This window comes from Cnephaeus nilssonii, assembly GCF_951640355.1.
Source record: "Cnephaeus nilssonii genome assembly, chromosome: X".
Lineage (NCBI taxonomy): Eukaryota > Metazoa > Chordata > Mammalia > Chiroptera > Vespertilionidae > Cnephaeus > Cnephaeus nilssonii.
The window spans coordinates 115,348,289-115,372,822 of record NC_137071.1 but is presented as its reverse complement, the minus strand read 5'-3'; the positions used below and the strand labels follow the sequence as shown (position 1 = coordinate 115,372,822).

The following is a 24,534-nucleotide window of genomic DNA, read 5'->3' as shown; positions in this document are numbered from 1 at the left end:
CCTGCCTGCTGGTCGAACTCCTGGTCGAGGGGACAATTTGCATATTAGCCTTTTATTATATAGGATATACACTGAGTGGTCAGATTATTATGTGTTCAGAGATCATAATAATCTGGGCACTCAGTGTACATGGTCTTTACCAAATAGTTGGTAAATGACTATATTCTGGATATAGACACTTATTTTTCCTATTTAATATAGCTAGACATTTTGCATCTAATGATTCTGTACAAAACTCAGTGGAACATTAGTAAAAGATACTGACATGTGGTCATGAAAAAGATTTCACTATCAGGTACTTGTATAAAAATGACTAGGGTTAAAAGCTGTAGTATTGTCCATGACAACAATCTTAGTAGTCTTCTAAAAACATTTTCTAATTCCATGAAAATTAACTAAGCTAAGAAGATACTGCTTTAAAAATAAAGTAAATGTTGTCCAAGTAAACACACCTTAAGATCATATTTGCCCTACATATCACGCTATGGCACATTCAAAATCTCCAAAAGACAGAATCAAATGGCTTTGGTATGGTCTTTCACCTGAATTAGTCCTAGTGTGTTTAATGATTTACATACTATCCTCTGTGTTCCTTCAAATATAATAATCATTTCACAGCAACAAGTCTTTGTAAAATTTAGAATATCAGTGCTTGAAATAAAACGAGGAAGTGAAATCAACCTATACTTCCTGTGATTAAAAGCAGTGGAGATGAAAAAAGAACAGTGAAAACCTATCCCCCTTCCTTCTATGTGGCCTTGTATAATTTTCCTTATATGAACTGTTGAAGAGAAATATGTATTAAACTCTCAATTCTTCAGGGACAGATATTCCAGATTGTGTATTACACATAGCTTTTCATATTCATTATATAGCCCAAGAGTAGGCGGGAAAAAGAAAAGGAGGCATGAACCTTGTATATAGTAGGTACTTGGTAAATACTGTTTGTGTGAATTAATAAAATAGTAATCTTGATAATTTATTTTGTAATGTTGATAAGTTATTTTGACATTTCAGCACAAGGTATGGTAGAAGTAAGAATTGAAACCATCTGCACACAAAAACCTTTGGGAATTAACTGTGAATAAAATATGTTTAGAAATAAAAATCCCTCTGTCTCACTGACACTGAAAATAGATAGCTGATTTTGTAAAAAAGTCCATTAACTAATCTTACACTTGAGAAATACATTAGTGTGTAAGTGTAAAGAGTTAGGTACAGACATTGAAAGACTTAAAATTCCAGGTCAGTAGCTTATCTAGTAATGTATACATCTTCTCAGTCAGAAGTGAAATGGAATTGTAAAAATCTAAACCTTAATGATGGGACCAATTTTGAATTACATTTTGACTCTGTATATCTATTTGTTGAACTTATAATTTAAAAGAAATGTCCTGGCCAATTTGGACCATTGGTAACAGCAACAGCCTACCTACCAAAAGGTCTCAGGTTCAATTCCTGGTCAAGGGCATGTACCTCAATTGCAGGTTCCCCATCCCCAGTAGAGGTGTGTGCCAGAGACAACCAATCAATGTGTCTCATGTCAATGTTTCTCTCTCTCTTCCCCCTTCTTCCTCCCTTCCATTCTCTCCTTGGGTGATGATTAAAAAAAATACAAAAAACACATACCAAAAACCCCGCATAATTCCCCTTTGAGAAGAATTTCATTGCAAGAACTTTCAACTTTCCTAAAACATTTAAGGTTTCCCAGTTCTTCTGGTGTGGTCTATTGACTGTTAAATAGTACAGCATTCACACAAAAAATTAGTGTTCAAATTGTAGGCTCTCCTGACTTGACATATAATCTCACACAGTGAAATATAAATTATGTTTGAAGAACCTCAGTATGCTGATTAAAAATGGCATAGGAAGTAGCCAATCTCTTTTAATTTCTTTGGTGAAACTAGAATAAAACTCAAATTTATTATCACATTATTATATGTCCAAACATATACTCAGAGTCATGGGTCAACATGGAATAAAATACCGTCTTAGAAATAATATTGCCATATGCAAAAAATAATATTCAAAATGTAATGAATATGGATATATGCAATGAAAAATTCAAAAATGAAATTATAGAAAAAATTTCATTTATAATATTATCAAAAAGAATAAAAAACTTAGGGATAGATCCATGGCTGGGTGGCTCAGTTGGTTGGAGTCATCCTGTACACCAAAAGGTGGCAGGTTTGATTCCCAGTCAGGGTACTTACCTAGGTTGCAGGTTTGATCCCAGTAGGGGTGCGTATGGGAAGCAGCCAATTCAAATTTTTCTCACATATTGATGTTTCTCTCTCTCCTTTTTCCTCTCAGTCTAAAAAACTCATTGAAAAACATATCTTTGGGTGGGGATTAAAAAACGAAAACAAAAAACTTAGGGATACATTTAATAAAATGTTATAAGATTTGTACACTGAGAAATATAAAACATCATTGAAAGAAATTAAAGAAGATCTAAATAAATGGAAAGACATTTATGCTCATGGATCAAAAATTTTGCTATTAAGATAGCAATATTTACCACACTGATCTACAGATTGAATGCAATCCCCATCAAAATTTCAACTCCCATATTTGCGGAAATACACAAGTTGAGCTAAAATTTATATTGAAATGCAAGAGACCCAGAAAAACTAAAAGAATCATAAAAAATATTGAAGGTTTCACACTTCCTGATTTCAAAACCTATTATAAAGCTACAGTAATTGAGACAGGTGGTACTGGCATTAGAATAGATATATAGATCAATGGAATAGAATTAAGAGTCAAAGAATAAAACATCACATTTATAATCAACTGACTTTTCTAATAAGGGCATCAAGACAATTCAATGGAGGAAAGAATAGTTGAATAGTCTTTTCAATAAGTGGTACTGGACAACTGAATATCCAAAAGAGTGAAGTTGAATCATTCCGTCACACTATACACAAAAATTAACTTAAAATAGATCAAATATCTAAATTTAAGGGGACTAAACCTATAAACTTCCCAGATGAAAACAGGCATAAATCTTTATGACCTTGGATTTTGCAATAGTTTCTTAGATGTGACATTAAAAGCACATACAACAAAAGAAAACATAGATAAATATGACTTCATCAAAATGAAAAACTTTTCTGCTTGAAAGGACATCATCAAGAAAATATGAGACAGCCTTCTTCTCCCACAGACTGGGAGAAAATATCTGTAAATCATACATCAGATAAGGGACTTGTGTACATTAAGAATTCTTACAATAAAAAGACTAACTAGGAGAACCAAGATGGCAGTGTAGGCAAATGCCTGTACTCTCTGCCTCACACAACCACATCAAAATTACAACTGAAATACAGAACAACCTCATCCAGAATCACTGGAAAGCTGGCTAAATGGAAGTCTTACAACTAGAGAAGTAATGAAGAAAGCACACTGAGACTGGTAGGAGGTGCGGAGGTACAGACTGGCTGGTCCGGCATCCACATGGGCTGCTTTTTTAATCAGGAGGGAGATCACCTCTGCGGAGGCCACCCAGAAGAGCAAAGGGATCCCTGGTCCACACCAGATGCCCAGCCCAGGGTCCCAGAGCTGGGGAAAGAAGTCCCGACAGGTAGTAAGAACTACGGGCTGTAAAAACCAGTGCAGGTTAGGGCTCAGTGACATAGAGGCTGATGGAGACCCAGCTGCTCCTCTTTATTTTTTTAAGGGTTAAAGTATATTTCTTTATTGATTTCAGAGAGGAAGGAAAAATGAGAGAGAGATAGAAACATCAATGATGAGAGAGAATCACTGATTGGCTGCCTCTTGCACGCCCCCTACTGGGGATTGAACCCACAACCCAGGCATGTGCCCTTGGCCGGAATCGAACCTGGGACCCTTCAGTCAGCAGGCTAATTCTCTATCCACTGAGCCAAGCTGGCTAGGGCCCAGCTGCTCCTCTTAAAAGGCCAGCACCATGAACTGAACTTACAAGCTCCCGCTTCCTCTGAGCTCCAGTGGTGAGCAAGGCTCTGGCGGACCCAGACACATATGAGGAGAAACTGGACTATCTGGAATTGGGGCAGGAACTTGGGGGAGGCTTTCTTCTAGACAGAGGAGCTTGCAGGGATCATTGTTTCTGTGCTGGGACCTCCCTAGTTGCAGGGCTGACTGGCAGCCATTTCTGTTTGCTCTGCCCTGATAATTCCCTGAGACCCCACCCCACCCAATTTATAACCTCACCCAAGCTGTGTGCGGCAGCTTTTGCATATGAATGGCCTGTCCTTTCTCAGGCTAAAACCTGTCAAACAAGCTGCAGTTGGGTCAGGGAGCCCCAAACCTATCAATAAAAGGCCCAATACCAGGCACCAGCACCAGCTTACCTTGCTTTATAGCTGGGCCTCATCTGGACACTTCCAAACCTGATAACAAAGAGGAGGAATCTGCATATCTCTATGTAGCTTCTGCTGGGTGGCCCTAGGCAGTGGGTGACTTTGCATCTCCCTGGAGACCCAAAAGCCAGTGTACCCAGTGGTCAGTGTCAGACCATACCAGAGTATAACTCTACACACCCATAAGTGACACACTCAAGGGGCAGACTCAGTGAGCACCAAAGCCCCACTGAAGCAAGTCCTGTTCCATAAGGGTGTCTCCTGCACAGCAGGTCTCCCACTGTAGTTGCAGCTGGTCCTCACAGCCAATTGGCCTGGAGATCAATTCCTCCCAGTGATACCAATAGCAATCAAGGCTTAACTACAACAAAACTGTGCACACAGCCCACATAGGGGGGTACCAAGAGTATACACCTCAGGTGACTGGGGAGGCTGAGCCACTGGGCCCTATAGGACATCTACCACACAAAGCCACTCTGTCAAGGAGACTTAGCAGCTACCCAATACATAGAAGCAAACACAGGGAAGCAGTCAAGATATGGAGACAAAGAAACATGATGTCACAAATGAAAGAAATGGAAGAAAGCAAACTATTGGATATAGAGTTCAAAACCACAGTTATAAGGTTACTCAAGAATCTTCTAGAAACCTCTGAGGAACTTAGTGAGACCTTCAAGGATCTTAGTGAGAATTCCAAACATATGGAAAAGGACCAGTCAGAAATGAAGCATACACTGGCTGAAATAAAGAATAATATACAGGGATTCAATAGTAGACTAGAGGATCCCGAGAATTAAATCAACGATTTGAAATATGAGGAAGCAAAAAATACCCAACCATAAGAGCAAAAAGAAAAAAGAATCCAAATATATGAAGGTAGCGTAAGAAACCTCTGGGAAAATTTCAAGTGTTCCAACATCCAAATTATGTGGTGTCAGAAGAGAGAGAGAGAGAGAGAGAGCAATATATTGAAAACCTATTGGAAGAAACAATGACAGAAAAATTCCCCTACCTGGTGAAAGAAATAGACTTACAAGGCCAGGAAGCGCAGAGAACCCCAAACAAGAGGAACACAAAGAGGACCACACCAAGACACATCATAATTAAAATAACAAGGGCAAAAGACAAAGAGAGAATCTTAAAAGCAGCAAAAGAAAAAGTTACTTATAAGTGAGTGCCCATAGGACTGTCAGCTGATTTCTCAACAGAAACTATTTAGGCCAGAAGGGAGTGGCAAGAAATATTCAAAGTGATGAATAGCAAGAACCTACAACCAAGATTACCCAGCAAAACTATCATTTAGAATTGATGGTCAGATCAAGAGCTTCACAGATGAGAAAAAGCTAAAGGAGTTCATCACCATAAAACCAGTATTAGATGAAATGCTGAAGGGTATTCTTTAAAAAGAGGAAGGAGAAGAAAAAGGTAAAGATAAAAAATATGAACAACAATTTGGCAACAAATACATATCTCTCAACAATAAAATCTAAAAATAAAATTAACAAATCTGATGAACAGAATAAACTGGTGAATGGAATAGAATCAGGGGCATGGAAATAGAACGAACTGATGATTCTCAGAGGGAAGGGGGTGTGGGGGTGCAGGAAGAGATTAGACAAGGATCTTATATGCATGTATGCATTACCTATGGACACAGACAATAAGGTGGTGAGGGCCTGTGATGGAGTAGGAACCGAGTGGAAAGGAGCTATGGGGGAAAAAAGGGGGACACCTGTAATAATCTCAACAATAAAGATAAAAAAACAACAACACACAAACTGATTGAAAAATGGGCACAGGATCTAAGTAGACATTTCTCCAAAGAAGACATCCAAATGGCCAACAAGCACAGGAAAAGAAGCTTAACTTCATTAGTTTTCAAGGGCATGCAAATTAAATCCACAGTGAGATACCACTTCACACCCACTAGGCTAAAATAAAAACCAAAGACATTAAGAGGAGTTGACAAGGATGTGGAGCAACAGTCACTTTCATTCACTGCTAGTGGGAATGTAAAATGTTGCAACTTCTTTGGAAAACAGTTTGGCAGTTTTTTAAAAAATTAAACATAGAATTACCATATGACCTAGCCATTCCACACCTTAGTATATATCAAAAATAATTGAAAACAGATGTTCTAACAAAAACCTTTACATAAATGTTCATAGTAGCATTATTGATAATAGCTCAAAAAAGTGAAAATTCACAAAAGATCTATCAACTGGTGAATAGATAAACGAAAGGTGGTATACCCATACAATGGAATAGTATGCAGTCATAAAAAGGAATGAAATAGTGATACATACTACAACATGTACAAACCTTGAAAACATTATGCAAAGTGAAAGAAGCCAGAGACAAATGGCTACACATTATATGAAATGTACAAATATATAAAATCATAAAGGAGACTGGTGGTTGTCAGGGGCTGGGAGAGGTGAGGATATGGAATGACTGCCAAAGACTATGAGCTTTCTTTTTGGTATGATGAAAATACCAATTAAATAATGGTGATAGCTACATAACTCTGAATATACTAAGAATCAATGAATTGTACACTTTAAATTGGTGATTTACATAGTATGTAAAATTATATCTCAACAAAGATATTACAAAAACATGGTTAGAAGTTATATATTGACATGCATAGCCCACACACCTACACACACACACTTTCATTAAATGTCACAAGAGTGTTAATGTATTTCCAAGTGTTTTTAGAAGGTCACCTGTTTGTTACCTAGAAGCTGAACTGTCTCCTGGCTAGTCCTTTTAGAATGTTTAATTGGTAGTACATAGCAGCGATGCCTATTTTCTATATTTTATACAATGTTAGATATTTGTCATATGTAGGTTATTATAATCAAATCATTCTGGATTTGGGGTGGTGGCAGGAAGTCTGGTCATTGATCAATAGATCAATGTATCCAGCACATCCTTTTGTATCTTAGAATGGGTCCCCAGAGGACAGGGCAGTCACATCTGTCCAAACTCTTGACAACAACTTACTACACATTTAATGAAGATAATATATTATCACCCACTTATCCTAAAGTTGAGGGTAATGAGAGGGTTGTATACTAGTATCTTCTTGTGCCAGGCTTCAGAAAAGAGAGGCAGCCAATTGTCATGGATTGTCATATTACTACAACCTTTGATTTCTACTTTTTCAGAACCCAGAAAATCTTTAATAATATAAAATTAAAACTTCTTACAAATAAAACTCATTACAGACAGTAATAATAATAAAAAGAGTAGCCCTAATCGGTTTGGCTCAGTGGATAGAGGGTAGGCCTTCGGAGTGAAGGGTCCTGGGTTCGATTCTGATTGAGGGTATATACCTAGGTTGCAGGCTCGACCCCTGGCCCTGGTCAGGGCGCATGTGGGAGGCAGCCATTGATGTGTCTCTCTCACATTGATGTTTTTCTCTGTCTCTCCTCCTCTCTTCCACTCTCTCTATAAATCAATGGAAAAATATCCTTGAGTGAGGATTAACAAAAACAAAACAAAAACAAACAAGAGTAACAATAATCAAAATAGATCATAGCATTTATTAAACATTTATTGTGCCCTCTCTTTGAGCCCTACCTCTGATTTCTGTAATATCAAAATGCCACTTTCATACTCAGTGTGCCATATAATTTGGTGTCCAATTTTATCTCTGAGGCTCCTCCCTCCTCTTCTCTCCTGCCCAGGCACTCTGGTCCCTTCACATGTCCTTTCTTACTAGCATCCTCAATGTCTCCCTTTCTATTGTTTTCTTATTGTCTTCAAACAAGCACAGACCTCTCTTCATAAAAAAAAAAGAACAAAAGGACCCAACTGCCACTTCATCTAGTTATACATTTAAGTCCTTTTCCTTGCCAAACTGTCTCCATCTGCTGCCTATATTGCTTCATTATCCATTTACCACTTAAGCTATTGCCATCTGCATTTCGCCCTTACCATTCTATTATTTCATTCTCCTAAATATGCATTCTTTAAGGTCAACTAGGATTAATTTTTCTTTTTCTCTCAAGGCTCAGCTCAAACTACTTCTATAATAACAGTCATCTTTTCATCTTCTTTCTTTTAAGCCTCTTTATCACCTTATTTCTCTTTCTGTACAACAGTTGCATGATATTTTGCATTGTGTGTGTGTACACAGGCATGTTTCTTCCAGCTGTCCTATTTAATGGGAACTTTCTCAAGGGCAAAATCTATGTCTTCTGCTTAATTTGTTAACCTTCCAAAGTACTCAATACAGTTAAAATAGCTCATTGACTAATATAGCATTAAAAAGGATGACCAGCTATGTTTCTGAATATTAAGATTTCCCTTCCCCCCCCTTGATATTATTTTAATGAAGGGTCCGAGGTGAGGTGGTAAAAATCACTTCTTTATGATTCAAATTTTTTACTTTTCTTTTCTCTCTCTAAACCACTGGCAATGGGATGATGGTATCTGTGTATGGGTTCTGGTCAGGATGCCTTCAGTAAGATATATAACAGAAACAGAAAAAGGCAACTACAATGACAAAAGGGATATAGGAGTTACAAGAAGAGTACAGAAGGAAAACCAAAGGCTCTTAATATTAGGAAGGTGAAGGCAAAGAAAGGATATTTGATTATTATCTATGGGATTGACAAAGTTGTAGAGAGGGAAAACGCAGACTTGGCCATTCAATCTAGGAACTCTAGGATTTTATTCTCAAAAGTAAATTTTACATACCAGAATCACCTTTGACTTCATGAAAAAAAAATAGTATATGTTTGAAATTCCCCCAAAAGTAATAGAATCTGAGAGATATAAATATATACTCAACAGAATTAGACATACACATGGCTGATAAATTTCTACAGTGGCCTGATTCTTTTTTTTAAAAATATATTTTATTGACTTTTTACAGAGAGGAAAGGAGAGGGACAGAGAGCTAGAAACATCAATGAGAGAGAAACATCGACCAGCTGCCTCTTGCACACCTCCCACTGGGGATGTGGCCGCAACCAATGTACATGCCCTTGACCGGAATCGAACCTGGGACCTTTCAGTCCGCAGACTGACACTCTATCCACTGAGCCAAACCGGTTTCGGCAGTGGCCTGATTCTTAAAAAAAATAAGATGTTATAAGGATGTTATGTTAAGATCCCCTGGCTTTTAAAAATATATGTTTTTTCATTGATTTCAGAAAAAGGAAGGGAGAAGGAGAGAGAGATAGAAACATCAATGATGAGAGAGAATCGTGGATCAGTTGCCTTCTGCATGCCCCACACCAGGGATTGAGCCTGCAACTGGGCATGTGCCCTGACTTGGAATCAAACCATGATCTCCAGGTTCATAGGTTGACACTCGACCACTGAGAAACATCGGCCAGGCAGATCCCCCAGCTTTTGAAGTCCAGGAGGATAAATATGCCATTCTATAATACACCCCTTAGTTCTCCTGTCAGATGTAGACTATTGGGCTAGAGGGGCCACAAGGCAGACACATTTCTTATGGCATCACAGAAAAGGTGTTTATTAATTTTAAAAAAGTAAAATGAAGATTAAAATAAAACAAGAATGAAACATTAAACATACATGGCTAGAAACATTTAACATGAATTTTTTATATCGTAAATAATATTGCCTTTTAGCATAGTGAACCCTCTGTTTTAGAAGTAAGGTCTCCAGCATGCTTTAGAAAAGCTTTTGTTAAAACTGAAGTATATTGATAAAGTGATTTAATATAGTTGAAAACAAGCTGTGGTACTCTAGCTGGGCCCCCTGAAACCTTGTGTTAGAAAACATCTATATAGCATTATAGGAAACATTTACTGTAATTTGCCATCAATGTTTAAAAATAATGTTACACTCTCAACACTGTTGTCTTTGTTAGTGCATTACTACTATTTTATTAATGTGGTTTGTTGTGCTTATATGAATTATTCCCAATTCTACCACAATGTCCTGCGCTTTAATACCCCTTAAGTAAAATATACTGAAACTATGGGTTGACTCAAAGGTAGCTGAGTGCATTTTAATATCCACATTCCTATGAGCCAATATTGGAGAACCACAGGATTATATTGCGGGACATTCTTCCATCTGAACACACAATGATTAGTTGGGTGGGGTTGGTGCAGTTCTTGACTTATGGTATAGTATCATGAAATAAATGAATTTTTATCTACTAAAGATTATAAGTAAATTTAGAATTCAATCTCTTATTCGAGGTCCACAACTGTCATTGCATAAATTGCCTCCTATGTAATTAGGTTGTAGGTTTAAAAAAAAAAAAGACAAAAATTAAGCAGTGCGCATGCGCGCGCGCGCGCGCACACGTGTGTGTGTGTGTGTGTGTGTGTGTGTGTGTGTGTGTGTGTGTTCTGTATTAAGGAGGAAAGAAAGTGTTTGCTGAACCTCGATCTTTGGTTTTGCAAATATAAGATTTGCAAAGTACTCTTAGAGAAGAGATATGTATTTGACTATATGCGTTGAGATCCTTAATCAAGACAGCTGTTTCTAAAACAATTGGCCTTTAGAAAAAAAATTTTAAAGAAAAGGCCCAAAGATGTGTGCTGAGCTAACAGTAAGGAGTGACTGGATTCTAATCTCAGCCCTGTCTGTAGTTAAAGTCTATTATGCAAGGCAAGTCACTTAACCTTCTTGTGTTTTCCTTTTCAACTGTAAAACAAGGGTAAAAATTAGCTGCTACAGCATAAAACTGTTATGTGGATAAAAGCCATTAAAGTATTTTGAAATTGTAAATGCTCTCTAAGTGCAGACTGTTATTGTTACATACATGTCAAAATACAAATTTATAAGGCAGAAAACTGGGAATTAATTATTTGAATTACAACAGAATTCTCTACAAGTACTTTAAATGGCAAGTGTGGTTTACAAATTCTACAATATACAGTTCAACCATTTTCCAGGAGTATACCTTTTTGCAAAAATATGTCTACTTTTACTTGAATAGCTAATTGCACTTCCTTAATGGCAGATTTTGAATTCACTCACTCACAATGTATACACCTTAGCAATGAGCTAGTCCTACTGAGCTTCACCCAGCATTTGTCAAAGCCTTAGCAGCTGGGAAGAGAATGGAGAACAAGGAAATAAAAGGGGAAGGGAAGGAGAAGTGTGGCAGGAATCTGCCCTGCCACCATGTTATCAAGAGAAATGTGACTCTTATCTATTCTATAGTTATAATTTCCTGATAAGATATAATTTGCAAAAAGTGTTTCATTGTCCCTCTACCACATTCAAAAGGCTTGCATGTTGAAGGGGAGCAGAATTTGTCACCCCCAAATTTGCCTCTGTGGTATAAGGATTATTGGGAGCTGAAAAGAGATAGCTTACATAGGAGAAGCTCAGAAAACTCAGAAGTTACCCTTTTGCAGGAGACATTTACGTTAATAAGGGAAATCTCCATTTATAAGTGGTGTCTCTCTGTATCAGGAAGTGCAAGATGATTCTAAATTTCTAGAAACTCTTATAGATGGAGAAGTAAATGACTTAAAATCTACATAACAACATTACCCCCTTTACAGTGCTTTGCCTCATAATTTTCCATAACTGGCTCCCCCCTTCCAACATTTTCCTTTGTCTTTAGCTGGAGATGGTATTTAAGATGGTGGTGGAGAGTTACTCAGCCTGCATATTTCCCATGTATACAAGAGGTATGCATGTTACTAAACTTCTGTTTTCTTTCTCAGTGCTTTTATTACAGGGGTGAGGGGGAAGGGAGGTGTCTCAGCCAGGAACCCAGATGGGTAGAGAAAAAACGATTTTTCCTCTCCTACAGAGCCAACTCCTGTATTTTTCAGATTAGAAGATGGAGCCAAGAAGTGAAGCTATAGTCACTACTTTGTCTTCACTAAAGCATTTTCATGACAGGCTACAAAAATATGTTATTTACATGGTCATATATATTCAGCAGACACTGACTAGAAAATGTCATTTTTTTGTCAACTTCATGGAGATAGATCTGTAGGATGAATTTAAAAGAAATTCCAGTTTCCCCCAAGGCCAGCGTTTTGCAAAAATTGTAAAGGAAGTAAAGGCTGTCTTTAGTATTCTTAGTTCTCTGTCTCTCCACCAGCTCTTCATGTTCCTGGTGTTCTATTATGGAATCAACCTGCAGGAATGCAGTACCCTCAACTACTTAATAAGCTTGCTCCTCATTCAGATACAATGCTATCTATACCTTACCTACGGTAAGCCCTATGCTCCTGGAAAAGAGTGTTGATTAAGAAATCCCCTTAACTTTTCCCTACCCCTGAAATTCTTCCAGCCTTTTCTGTTTTATGAAATGGTTACACAAAACAAACAAAAATAACTAAATTAAAAAACACCTTCCCATATTATTTATTAGAAAAAGCTCTCTGTCCATTCTCTCAGGATTCTCATAAGAATTGCACATGACTCCCTTGTTTACTGGGGGCCAAGACCAAACACAAGCCAATCCCCTTTGCTGGAACCTGCTGAAATACCAGATACAGATGGAGAGGGAGGAACCTAGAAGTGATCAAAGGCCTCTCTGTGTCCCATTGTTTCAAGATAGTCCACTATACATTTGTTTACTAAATATTACCTCTTTTTATCTCCTTGTGAATTGCCTTACTGACCCCTCCATAGTTCTGAATGACATATATACCTCATTTTGCCTGTCTTTAGTATTTTCATGCTTATATAAATTCTCCATGCCTATCTATTAAATTTTGATTTTCTCCTGTTAATCTGTCGTTTCAATTATTTGAACAAACAGAAGAACTAAGAAGGAAAGTTTCCCAGTCCATAACACAATTTATATTTAGTTTGTATTATATTATTATAAGAACAAATGAAAAAAAAAAACAGAAGAGGTGAAACCACGAGTCCTGGGTTCTAGTTCCAGATCTCTCTGTGTGTTTTTGACTTGTCTGGACCTCAGTTTCTTCATCTTTAAATAAGAATGTTGGACTCGCTAATCTTTAAGATTTTAACATTGTATGCTTGTTGAAAGATTACACTGCAATTATTTTTAGTTCAATTTGTGGACACTACATGACTCAAGCCTAGGATATGTCTTTTATTATTTGTTCATATCCTTCTCTTTGTTTAAAGTTGTTACATAATGCTTAGCAGTTAAAAAGAGTTAGTTTTGACAAGTTTGTAAAATTTTAAGGTAGTACAGGCTGTTTTAGTACAATTATTTCAATTCTATAAATGTTTTTCAAATAATAGACAACTGATTTTTCTGGTAGATCCAAAATGTGGTTGTGCTTTATATCTTCTTTTGGAAATTAAATTCAAATTATTCAAATAAATGAAAACATTTTAGCATACTCAATGTCTATCATAAAATATTGCCGAAACCGGTTTGGCTCAGTGGATAGAGCGTCAGCCTGCAGACTGAAGGGTCCCGGGTTCGATTCCGGTCAAGGGCATGTGCCTTGGTTGCGGGCACATCCCCAGTGGGGGGTGTGCAGGAGGCAGCTGATCGATGTTTCTCTCTCATTGATGTTTCTAACTTTCTATCCCTCTCCCTTCCTCTCTGTAAAAAATCAATAAAATATATTTTAAAAAATATTATTTTTTTCTTTCATTTGGAAAACTAAGTGGTGAGAAAATTCTTTATTTTCCTAATGAGAAGCAGATACATGTAACTACAGTTAATAGAGAACCAATTACAGTAGACTTTGGTTACTTTTCCATTCTACTATCTGATGATGAAGGTGATGAAAATTAAAAAATAATAGATATTAAATTAGTACGTAGAGATCATACTTTAAAGAAACATCTAAATCCCAGGAAGGCTGTCATTCATGGAAAAGTTGATGCCAGTTTGAAAGTAGGGTCTGCCTAATAGGATGTCAATAAACTCAAAGTCATTTTCCAATCATTTGGTCTAATAATAATTACTGCTAACTAAAACAATGTGCGTGGCACTATGCTATATGCTTTACTTCCATTGTTTCACTTATTCCTCACAACCCCCATATGAGACAGGTACTATTATTATTATTCTTATGTTACAGATGAGAATACTGGTTCAGGGAGGTTGTGTGAATTAACAGCCTGAATTGGAGAGCCAGTAAATGGCAGTGTCAATATCCAAAGTCAGATCTGTCTGACTCCATAGTCCAGACACTTAATTACAGTGCTACAATGCCAAATTCTCTAGGAGAATAAAGAAAACAATGTAAAAGGAATGATCTGGTTTTCAGTTTTATATTTTAATTCATACAGCAGCACTAAGACAAACTTCTAGAACTGTACTTATGGGGGGGGGGTGATGCTAGAAAATCATAAAAGGAGACATCTGACCATTTGAAAATAGCCTTACATAACATCTTTTACAAGGTTTGGTTTAGTATACACATGGCATATGAAAGAGGAGCACTGTTTTTACTTGGTAAGTAATATGTAGTGAAGAACTAATATAGCAGAAGTATAATGTCTAGTTATAGTTAAGGTTTTGCTCAGACTTCCATGAAAGGTACGTTTAACATGACAAGTTGGTATATATGGCATTAACTCATAATGATTTGTCTTAATAAAGTATTAAATTGAAATCAGTTTGGCCAGCCCATGTGTTGATATAATTGAGCATAAACTTAAAAAATATTTTTCTTTATGAAACTTGTCATACCACATTAAAAATATAGGTGTATAGAATTTCTTGAAAATATATCATGAATAGACTGTAGGGCTTTGCTTTCATTGTATAAAGTATCTTTGTGGTTTTCATATAGGTTTTGTGTGTGGATTTCAATGTAGTGTAGAAGTTAAGAGGCAAGGCTCTGGAAATAACACCACAGGTTTCTAGTTCTCTGACCTTGGGCAACTTACTTAACTTCTCGGTGCCTCTATTTCTCATTTGGAAAATGGGAACCATAAAGTTAGCTTCATGATATAATACATGCTAAGTGTCTGGAACAATTCTTGCCATGTGATAATTGCTTCATAAATTTAAGTGTTCATCATCAAACTACTTTGTGGATAAGAATGATAGAGGTTTGAGTTAAAATACAGAAATGAATATGCTCTAATGACAACTGTTGGGGGAAGAAGAAATTTTACTCTACCCTTCTAGGTTCTTTAGGCTGGTCTAATAATTAAGTCTACATGAGACTGATTAACAAGAGAAAATAATAAGATTTAATTAATTAGGTATGTATGGGAGCCCCACCTACATGAAAGGTTCAGAGACAAAAGGGAAAGCAAGGTATATGATATACTGAGCTAAGGGAGAGAGAGGTAAGATGTCCTGAAGCTTCAGAGGGGAAGAGGGTAATTTGCAGGATGACAAGAAGAGCAGATGTTCAGAAATTAGATGTTTGTCCTGCCCTATAGATAGGTCATAAAACGCTATTTCTGGTGATAATTTGTATTATGAGCTAGGCCCCAAATTTAAATTCTCTAAGGGAGAGGTAAAAATTTCTCTTGAGGCTGCAGGGTCTCAATTGTTTTCAGCTCAAAATGATCCACATGCCCAATGGCACATCTTGGGGAGGCCTGTCTGAGGCCTGTCTGATGATCTTCTGCTGTCTTGAATGTTTAATTTTCCTCAAGCAGATAATTCATGATTTTCAGTATGAATGGCAAGAAATGATACCAAGTGGTGGCTCTTGTACTTGCAGATAAGAAGAAATTGAATAGTAGGAGAGAAGGGAGAAAAAGTCCAAGACCAAGTGTATTGAGACCCTTCCCTCTGCCATCTGTGACCCTTATACTACCCATCAGCCCCTCTCAGCAGCAACAGTAAAATTGTTAGGAAAAGTCAGTCCAGGCTAAAAACAATGTTTCTAAATAAAGCAAACTGCATCATGAATTGAAAACGAAAACAAACCATAACATTTTCCTAAACTTGAGCATTAATTTTAACTGAGGCATAGACCAAAGCAAGTTACTTTTTCAAAAGCAAACAAAAATAAAACAAAACAAACCCATGAATGACTCCCCCCCCCCAAAGAAACGAAAAAACACAAGTAATGAGTAGCAACCCAAACAACTACAAAATATCTTATTTGGAATTAGTGAACCAAAATAAAACTTTCTTACCCTTATAAAATTGTAAGCTTTTTGAGGGTAGGTTTGGATCATTCATTCACTCATATGAGGGTGTCTTCCAAAATGTATACAGACTTGGAATAATTATAAAGGAAGTATTTATTAAAGTACATTTCATTTTCAAAATGTAAGAGCTATCAGTTGTTAAAGTATGCATACATTTTTGGGGGACAACCTGTATATGATATCATAAAAATATTTAGGATAGTGCAGGCTATACATTTTGTTTTCAATATCTACTTTTTGGATTGAACATGGCTAGAGTCCCTCTGTACTGAATCCTATTTCAAGAGAAATTGTAATAAAAACTTACAGCTATTTTCAAAGCTTATATATTAACTAGAGGCCCAGTGCATGAAATTAATGCATGGGGGGGTCCCTCAGCCCGGCCTGAACCCTCCCCAATCCAGGACCCCTTGGGGGATGTCCAACTGCCTCTTGCAATTCGGGACCACTGGCTCCTAACCGCTCGCCTGCTTGCCTGCCTGATCACCCCTAACCCCTCGGCCTGCCTTCCTGATCACCCCTAACCACCTCTGCCTGCCTTCCTTATCTCCCCTAACTGTTCCCCTACTGGCCTGATCACCCCTAACTGATCCCTTGCTGGCCTGATCGCCCCTAACTGCTTCTGCCTCGCCCCACACCTGGGACCCAGGATTCCCTCTTCTAGCCGATCACAGGCACCCGGGACCCAGGCTTCCCTCCCTCTGGCTGGCTGCAGGCACCAGGACCTGGGCCAGCTTCACCTGGGTTGTCGCAGCCACAGGGGACTGTGGGCAGGTGGCTTCACCTGGGCTGCAGCCGCAGGCACCAGGGACTGCAGGGTGGGTGGCTTGTCCCTCTCCCAGGCCACAGCCCCAGCTGCTGGCTCCCGGGACTGCAGGTTGTGCAGCTTGTCCCTCTCCCGAGCCTCAGCCCCAGCCACTGGCACCCGGGACTGCAGGGCGTGTGGCTTGTCCCTCTTTTGGGCTGCAGGTGCAGGCACAGCCACTAGTGCCTGGCACCACGGGGCAGGTGGCTTGACCCTCTCTTGGGCTGCAGCCTGGCTGGTCCCAATTCCTCTCTCATGAACTCATTTATGCCTGGCTGGTCCCTATTCCTCTATCCCCAGTGTTGCGTGTCTGAGCCATTACAGTGTGATGGTGTGAGGGCGTGACGACATTTGCATATTAGTTCTTTATTATATAGGGTACTAAGTTCATTCAATGTGAATAAGATGTTGGGAGTGCTGGTACTGTGGCATTTATTGTAAATAAGTCAGGCAGTTCAAGCTTATGTTGTTTAAATTTAACAATTCAGTACTCAAAGTGCTTTTTTCTTTTCTCCAACCAGGAAGAATTCATGTTCTTTAACTAGAAAAAAATCATGTCCCCACACTTTGACATAAACATTCACCCTTATATTAAGCATAAAAGGCTTTTTCTTATTATAAACAGAAGAAATTTCCATATACCCTTTGTAAAATGTTATATGTAAATGCTGGGCTTGGGCACAGAGAACTTAATCAAAATCCCATGTTGCTTCAGGGTAGTTATATGTGAAATGCAATTTCCATTGTATTGAAATCTCCATCTAGTAAATATTTATCTATTTTTAAAATTGCCACATATTTGAAAAGTTTAATTGGTTTAAACTCAAGGCACTAGAGAAAGGAAAATTTGCTTTCAGAAGGCATTTACATGTATTTACTCTGTCCACGTAGAATACCTCTTTCAAGTGTTTGAGAATTTTAATGTGAAGTTAACCCATCCCGGATTTGGTTCTAATTACCAAATTAGAAGAAAAGTAATCAATAATCAACCCATCACTTTGATCACTGTACCTTTTTTCTCTGATTTATCGGAAACTTTTCCTCCAATTGGAGAGTAAGTAGTATCCATGGATTCGGTCCCTCTGTTCCCTTTGCTAACTCCATTTTCATAGAGCTGTCCTTCAACTGGTTGCAACTGCCAAGTCAGGCCGAACAAATGTACTGCTGCAAGAAAACAAGCCATACATGAACTTATTCCAGACTCACTGAGAAGGTCTCTAAACCAGCTGTTCCTTTGAACCTAAAAATGTCATGATCAATTTTCTTATAGTTAGCCCAACCAACTTGGATTACATACCTACATCATACATGTAGCTACTTTTCTAAGTAGCTGTTGTTAAATTTTAAGGATTAGAAGTTGGATAGTATTCTTTTATTATTATTACTAGAGGCCCGGTGCATGAAATTCATGCACGGAGGGGTGTGTGTGTGTGTGTGTGTGTATGTCCCTCAGCCTAGCCTGCACCCTCTCCAATCTGAGACCCCTCGAGGGATGCCCAACATCCCACTCACAGTCCAGGACTGCTGGCTCCCTACCACTCGCCTGCCTGCCTGACTGATTGCCCCTAACCACTCTCCTGCCAGCCTGATCAATGCCTAACTGCTCCCCTGCTGGCCCAATTGCCCCTAACTGCCCTCCCCCACTGGCCTGGTCGCCCCTAACTGTCCTCCCCTGTAGGCCTAGTCACCCCCAACTGCCATCCCCTGCAGGCCTGGTTGTCCCCAACTGCCCTCCCCTGCTGTTCTGGTCCACCCCAACTGCCCTCCCCTACAGGCCTGAGGCCCCCCCAACTGCCCTCCTCTGCCGGCCTGGTCACCCCTATCTGCCCTCCCCTGTAGGCCTGATCGCCCTCAACTGCCCTCCATTGCAGGCCTGGTCCCCACCAACTGCCCTCCCCTGCAGACCTGGTTGCCCCTAACTGCCCTCCCCTGCTGGCCTGGTTCCCCCCAACTGCCCTCCTCTGCAGGGCTGGTCACCCCTAACTGCCCTCCCCTGCAGGCCTGATTGCCCCTAACTGCCCTCCATTGCAGGCCTGGTCCCTCCCAATTGCCCTACCCTGCTGGCCTGATTGCCCACAACTTCCCTCCCCTGCTGGCCATCTTGTGTCCACATGGGGGTGGCCATCTTTGACCACATAGGGGCAGCCATCTTGTATGTTGGAATGATGGTCAATTTGCATATTACCTCTTTATTATATAGGATTATTATATAGGATATTTGCTGATCCCCACACAAGGATATTTTTCCACTGACTTTTTTAAAAAAAAGAGTGGAAAGGAAGGAGGGAGGGAAGGAAAGAAAGAGGAGGGATGGAGGGAGGGAAGAAAAGAGAGAGAGAGAAAAAAGAGAGAGAAACACATTGATTAGTTGAATCCCTGACTGGGGCCAGGGATCTAATCTGTAATCCAGGTGTGTGCCCTTGACTGGGAATAGAACTCATGACCCTTTGATGTGCGGGCTGACACTCTAACCACTGAGTATACAGCCAGGGCTTGATAGTAATATTTTTAAAAATCGCCTTTTGGGAAGGCAATATGGCACTATTCAAAAAATATATCTTAGCCCAGCTAGTATGGTTCAGTGGTTGAGCATTGACCTATGAACCAGGAAGTCACAGTTTGATTCCTGGTAAGGGCACATGCCCAGGTTGCTGGCTTGATCCCCAGAGTGGAGCATGCAGGAGGCAGATGATTCACGATTCTCTCATCATTGATATTTCTGTCTGTCTCCCTTTCACTTCCTCTCTGAAATCAATAAAAATATATTTTAAAAATATCTTAAAAACTTGGCTTACCCTTCTTTCCAAGAATTTCGATGAATTAACTATGAATGTGTATCAAATTACAAAGCTATTTATTGTAATATTTAAACACTAGTACCAAGTTAGGATCAATCTAAAAATTCATAAAAAAGAGATTAATTAAATAACTGGTGATGTTATAAATAATATAAGATTACATGGCTAGTAAATCATGTTGCAGAAGACTATGTAATGCCATGGTAAATATTTATAATGCATCAAATGAAAACCATCAGGCTACTACATAGTATGAATAGTACAATCTATAGTGTGTGTGTGTGTGTGTGTGTGTGTGTGTGTGTGTGTGTGTAAATGTATTTATGTCTGGGGAAAAAAGGCTGGGGGGATATATCCCAACATGATAACAGATAAGGCTGGCTGATGGAGGGTTTTTATTATTTTCTTTATGATTTCTGTATTATCTGTTTTTTTCTCCAATGAATATGTGTGATGTTTGCCATAGGAGGAAAAAGAAATTTTTGTTTTTAAAAGAAATGGATTAAAAGAATAACATTAAATTTGGCTGGGATGATCACAGATGATATAATGATAGAACTTGAAGGATGTGTAGGGTTTTGACAGGAGACAACAATGGAGGGGCAAAAAGTCAGGTTGTACAAAAAATGACTTTGTAATGCATGAGCTGTCTCTGAGGTAAAGGAAGTTGCTGGGGTTGAGTCTGAATTTAGCTATGTGTAGATGGTAGTGGAAGTTAAGGCTGGAAGGATAGATTAGGGCTGTATTGTGGAGGACACTGAATGCCACACAAGATATTTGAATTCTATTTACTAGGAAACAGGCAGGCATTGCTATTTTCTGAACAGATGAGTGATACAATCAGTTTACTTTAGGAAGATTAATTTGATAGCAATGGGGAGCACTGATAGTTTCTAGGCAAATAAATTATATCATCAGAGCACCTTTTGTAGAAAGATAAATCCTGTAGTAGTGGGAAGAAGAATGAATATGAGGCCTACAGATTTGACAACAACACAAATTGGGAAGGCATTACAATAATCAAGGTGAGGAATGAGTGTCTCAAATAGAGCAATGGCAGTGCAAATGCAAAGGTGATTCCTTAAGGAGAAATTACATGAATGTTATCTCAACATTTGGCAATGAGCTCGCATCTGCGTTTGTGTGTGTGCGTGTTCCTGCATGCTCATGCTTATGTGTAGGTGTGGGGGGTAGGCATAAAAAAAGTGAGGGAAAGAAAGAAATCCAAAATGGTTAAGGTTTGGGGCCTGCATAACTGAAACCATGGTAGAACCATTAATATAGTTAGAGAATTCCACACATAGCTGAACACTAGCAACAAATAGTACTGGAAATGTGCTTACTGACTGATAATTAGTTGCTTTGGGGCAGGATGGGGTGATGGGAGGAATACAATGAATTCATCTTTGGAGATTCTGAGTTCCAGGGATCAATGGGCTATCCAGATAGTCATGGTAAACACAGTTTTGGAGGCCTGAAGTTCTGGAGAAATATTAAGGCTAGAGCAAGACTGCAGAGTCATATATGCACAGAGGCAACAATTGAAATTACTAGGGTAAAAGAAGGAAGAGAATGTTAGGAGAAAATGGTGCCTAGGACGAAAGTTGGGGGAATCTTTTTATTTGTTTTCTCATTGCAATTTTTAACATCAACCAAATCTTACCTAAAGGAAAATAAGTGCATGTGTTCATATGACATCTTATATTTTTTTCTTTATGTGCTTAGGCAGAATGAAAGGTGCTAATTTGTATGTCTAGCACTCATATATAGTATATGAATTAGCAACCGAGAATAGGAAAGCCAGCCAGATAGACTATTTAAAAATCATTCAACCAAGGAGGGGAAAATGGCAGCTAAATAGGCAGACCTGTTGTGCACCTCATCCCAAGGCCAGACTGGAAATACAACTAAATTGGAGAACATTCACCTGGAATTACCAACTGAGGTCTAGCCGAGGAGGAGACATATCAAGGAAGGACAGAAAACACCCAGATACTGCACCTCCACAACAGCTTGCTTGACATGGTCAGGGGTGAGCCACATAGTCAGCCAGCCTGTGAGGAGATTCCATCCACGAATGAGACAATAACATTCAAGACCCAACTACAACAGGAGAACCCATATAACTCAAGCAAGAGACTTTCCTAGAGCCCCGAACTCAGGAGATCTAAGAAAATGCACCACTGGGTCTCACAAAACAATGACTACATAAAACCACCGCACACAAAGTCTGGGAGGCATAGCAGTTTGATCTAATACATAGAAACAAATACAAAGTGTCAGAAAAAAATGGGGAGACAAATGACCCCCAAATGAAAGAAAAGGAGGAATCACCAGAAAATGAACTAAGTGAAATGGAGGCAAGCAATTTGTCAGATAAAAAATTCAGAGTAATGGTAATAAGGATGCTCAAAAATTAAGTGAGAACAACAAGCAACTTAAGAATTATAAGGAAATTAATAAGAATATTAAGGAACTTAATGAGGGCTACACCAATATAAAAAGAGAGGTTGAAAGAATAAATAAGAATCAATTGGAAATGAGGAATGACATAGCTGCAGTAAAGAACACTATGGAAGGATTCAAGAGTAGTCTAGAAGAATATAGGGACCAAATCAGTTAATTAGAAGAAAAAAGAAGAAAAAACCCCCACCCATTTGGAGCAGCAAATGGAAAAAAAATTTAAAGCAGGAGGAAAGTTTAAGGGAGCTTTGGAACAACATGAAAAGTAATAACATTTGCATTGCAGGGGTACCAGAAGGAGAAAAATCCAAGCAAGGAATAAAGAACCTACTTGGAGAAATAATGGCAGAAAATTTATGGTGAGGGGAAAAGTCACTTAAGCTCAGGAAATAAAGAGAGTCCCAGCCAAGATGAACCACAAAATACCCACACCTAGGCACATAATTATTAAAATGGGAAATATTAAAGACAAAAAAAAAAAGAATCTTAAAGACTGCAAAAGAGAGACAGAAACTTACCTACAAGGGAGCTCCCATTAGACTGTTAGCTGATTTCTCCATAGAAACACTTTGGGCCAAAAGGGCGTGGCATGAAGTATACAAAGTGATGAAAACGAAGGGACTGAACATAAGACCACTCTATCCAGCAAGGCTATCATTCAAAATCAAATATAAAATAAAGAGCTTCTCAGACAAAAAAAAAAAAAAAGGCTAAAATAATTTATTACCACTAAACCAGCACACCAGGAAGTGCTAAAGAGACTGGTGTAAAAAGAAGAAATAGAGAGAAAGAGAAGAACAGAGAAGAACACAGGCATAAAAAGTAAGAATGGCAACAAATAAGTACCTATCAATAATAACCTTACGTGTAAATGGCTTAAATGCTCCAATCAAAAGGCATAGAGTAGCTAAATTGATAAGAAAACATGATCCATATATATATGCTGTCTATAATATACTCACCTCAAAACAAACAACTCACACAAAATGAAAGTGAAGAGATGAAAAACTTTTTTTCAGGCAAATGGAAAAAAAAATAAAGCTGGGGTAGCAATACCCATATCTGACAAAAATAGACTTCAAAGTGAAAGCCATAACAAAATACAATGAATACCATTTCATAATACTAAAGGGATCAATACAACAAGAGGATATAACTCTGGTAAACATATAGGCACCCAAAACAGGAGCATCCACATACATAAAAAATCTTCTGGAGGATTTTAAAGGAGGGATGGACAGCAATACAGTCATAGTGACAGACTTCAACATCCAACTGACATCGATGGATCGATCTTCTAGACAAAAAATCTACAAGGAAATAGCAATCCTAAATGACTCACTAGATCAGATGGAATTAATTGACATTTACAGAACACTTTACTCCAAAGCTACAGAATATACATTCTTCTCAAGTGCACATGGGACAGTTTCAAAGATAGACCACATGTTAGGACACAAACAAAGTCTCAAGTTCAAGAAGATTGAAATCATATCAAGCATCTTCTCAGATCACAATGGCATGAAATTAGAAATCAATTGCAATAAAAACACCTCAAAACATTCAAACACATGGAGGCTAAATAGCATGTTATTAAACAATGAATGGGTTACCAATGAGATCAATGAAGAAATAAAAACAATTCCTAGAAACAAATGAAAATGAAAACACAACAACCCAAAATCTATGGGACACAATGAAAGCAGTCCTGAGAGGAAAGTTCATAGCACTACAGGCCTAGTTCAGAAAACAAGTAAAACTGACAATAAACCATCTAACTCTACAACCTTCTAAAACTCAATCATGTAGAATCAGAAAACTTTAATAGGCCTATAACTATTGATGAAATTGAAACAGTAATAATAATAATAATAAAACACACCAGCAAACAAAAGCCCTGGTCTGGATGGCATCACAGGAAAGTTTTACTAAACATTCAAATAAGAACTAACACTTATCCTCCTCAAACTATTCCAAAAAATCCAAGAGGAAGGAACACTTCCAAGCTCTTTTTATCAGACTAGCATTATCCTAATTCCCAAACCAAATAAAGACATTACAGAGAAAGAGAATTATAGGCCAATATCCCTGATGA

General features: G+C 38.3%; 1 protein-coding gene across 3 annotated transcripts in view; it reads right to left on the bottom strand.

The window, feature by feature from the left end:
* TENM1 (teneurin transmembrane protein 1) overlaps positions 1-24,534 on the bottom strand; it is a gene marked incomplete at its 5' end in the record, with an annotated part of 652,563 nt that overhangs the window by 304,549 nt on the left and 323,480 nt on the right. For 2 of the 3 annotated variants that reach the window (XM_079765170.1, XM_079765171.1), the window contains one exon: positions 18,190-18,342. In XM_079765170.1, coding sequence (XP_079621296.1) covers positions 18,190-18,342 — 153 coding nt within the window. The remainder of the gene's footprint in view (positions 1-18,189; positions 18,343-24,534) is intronic. The other variant, XM_079765172.1, reaches the window with a different exon arrangement.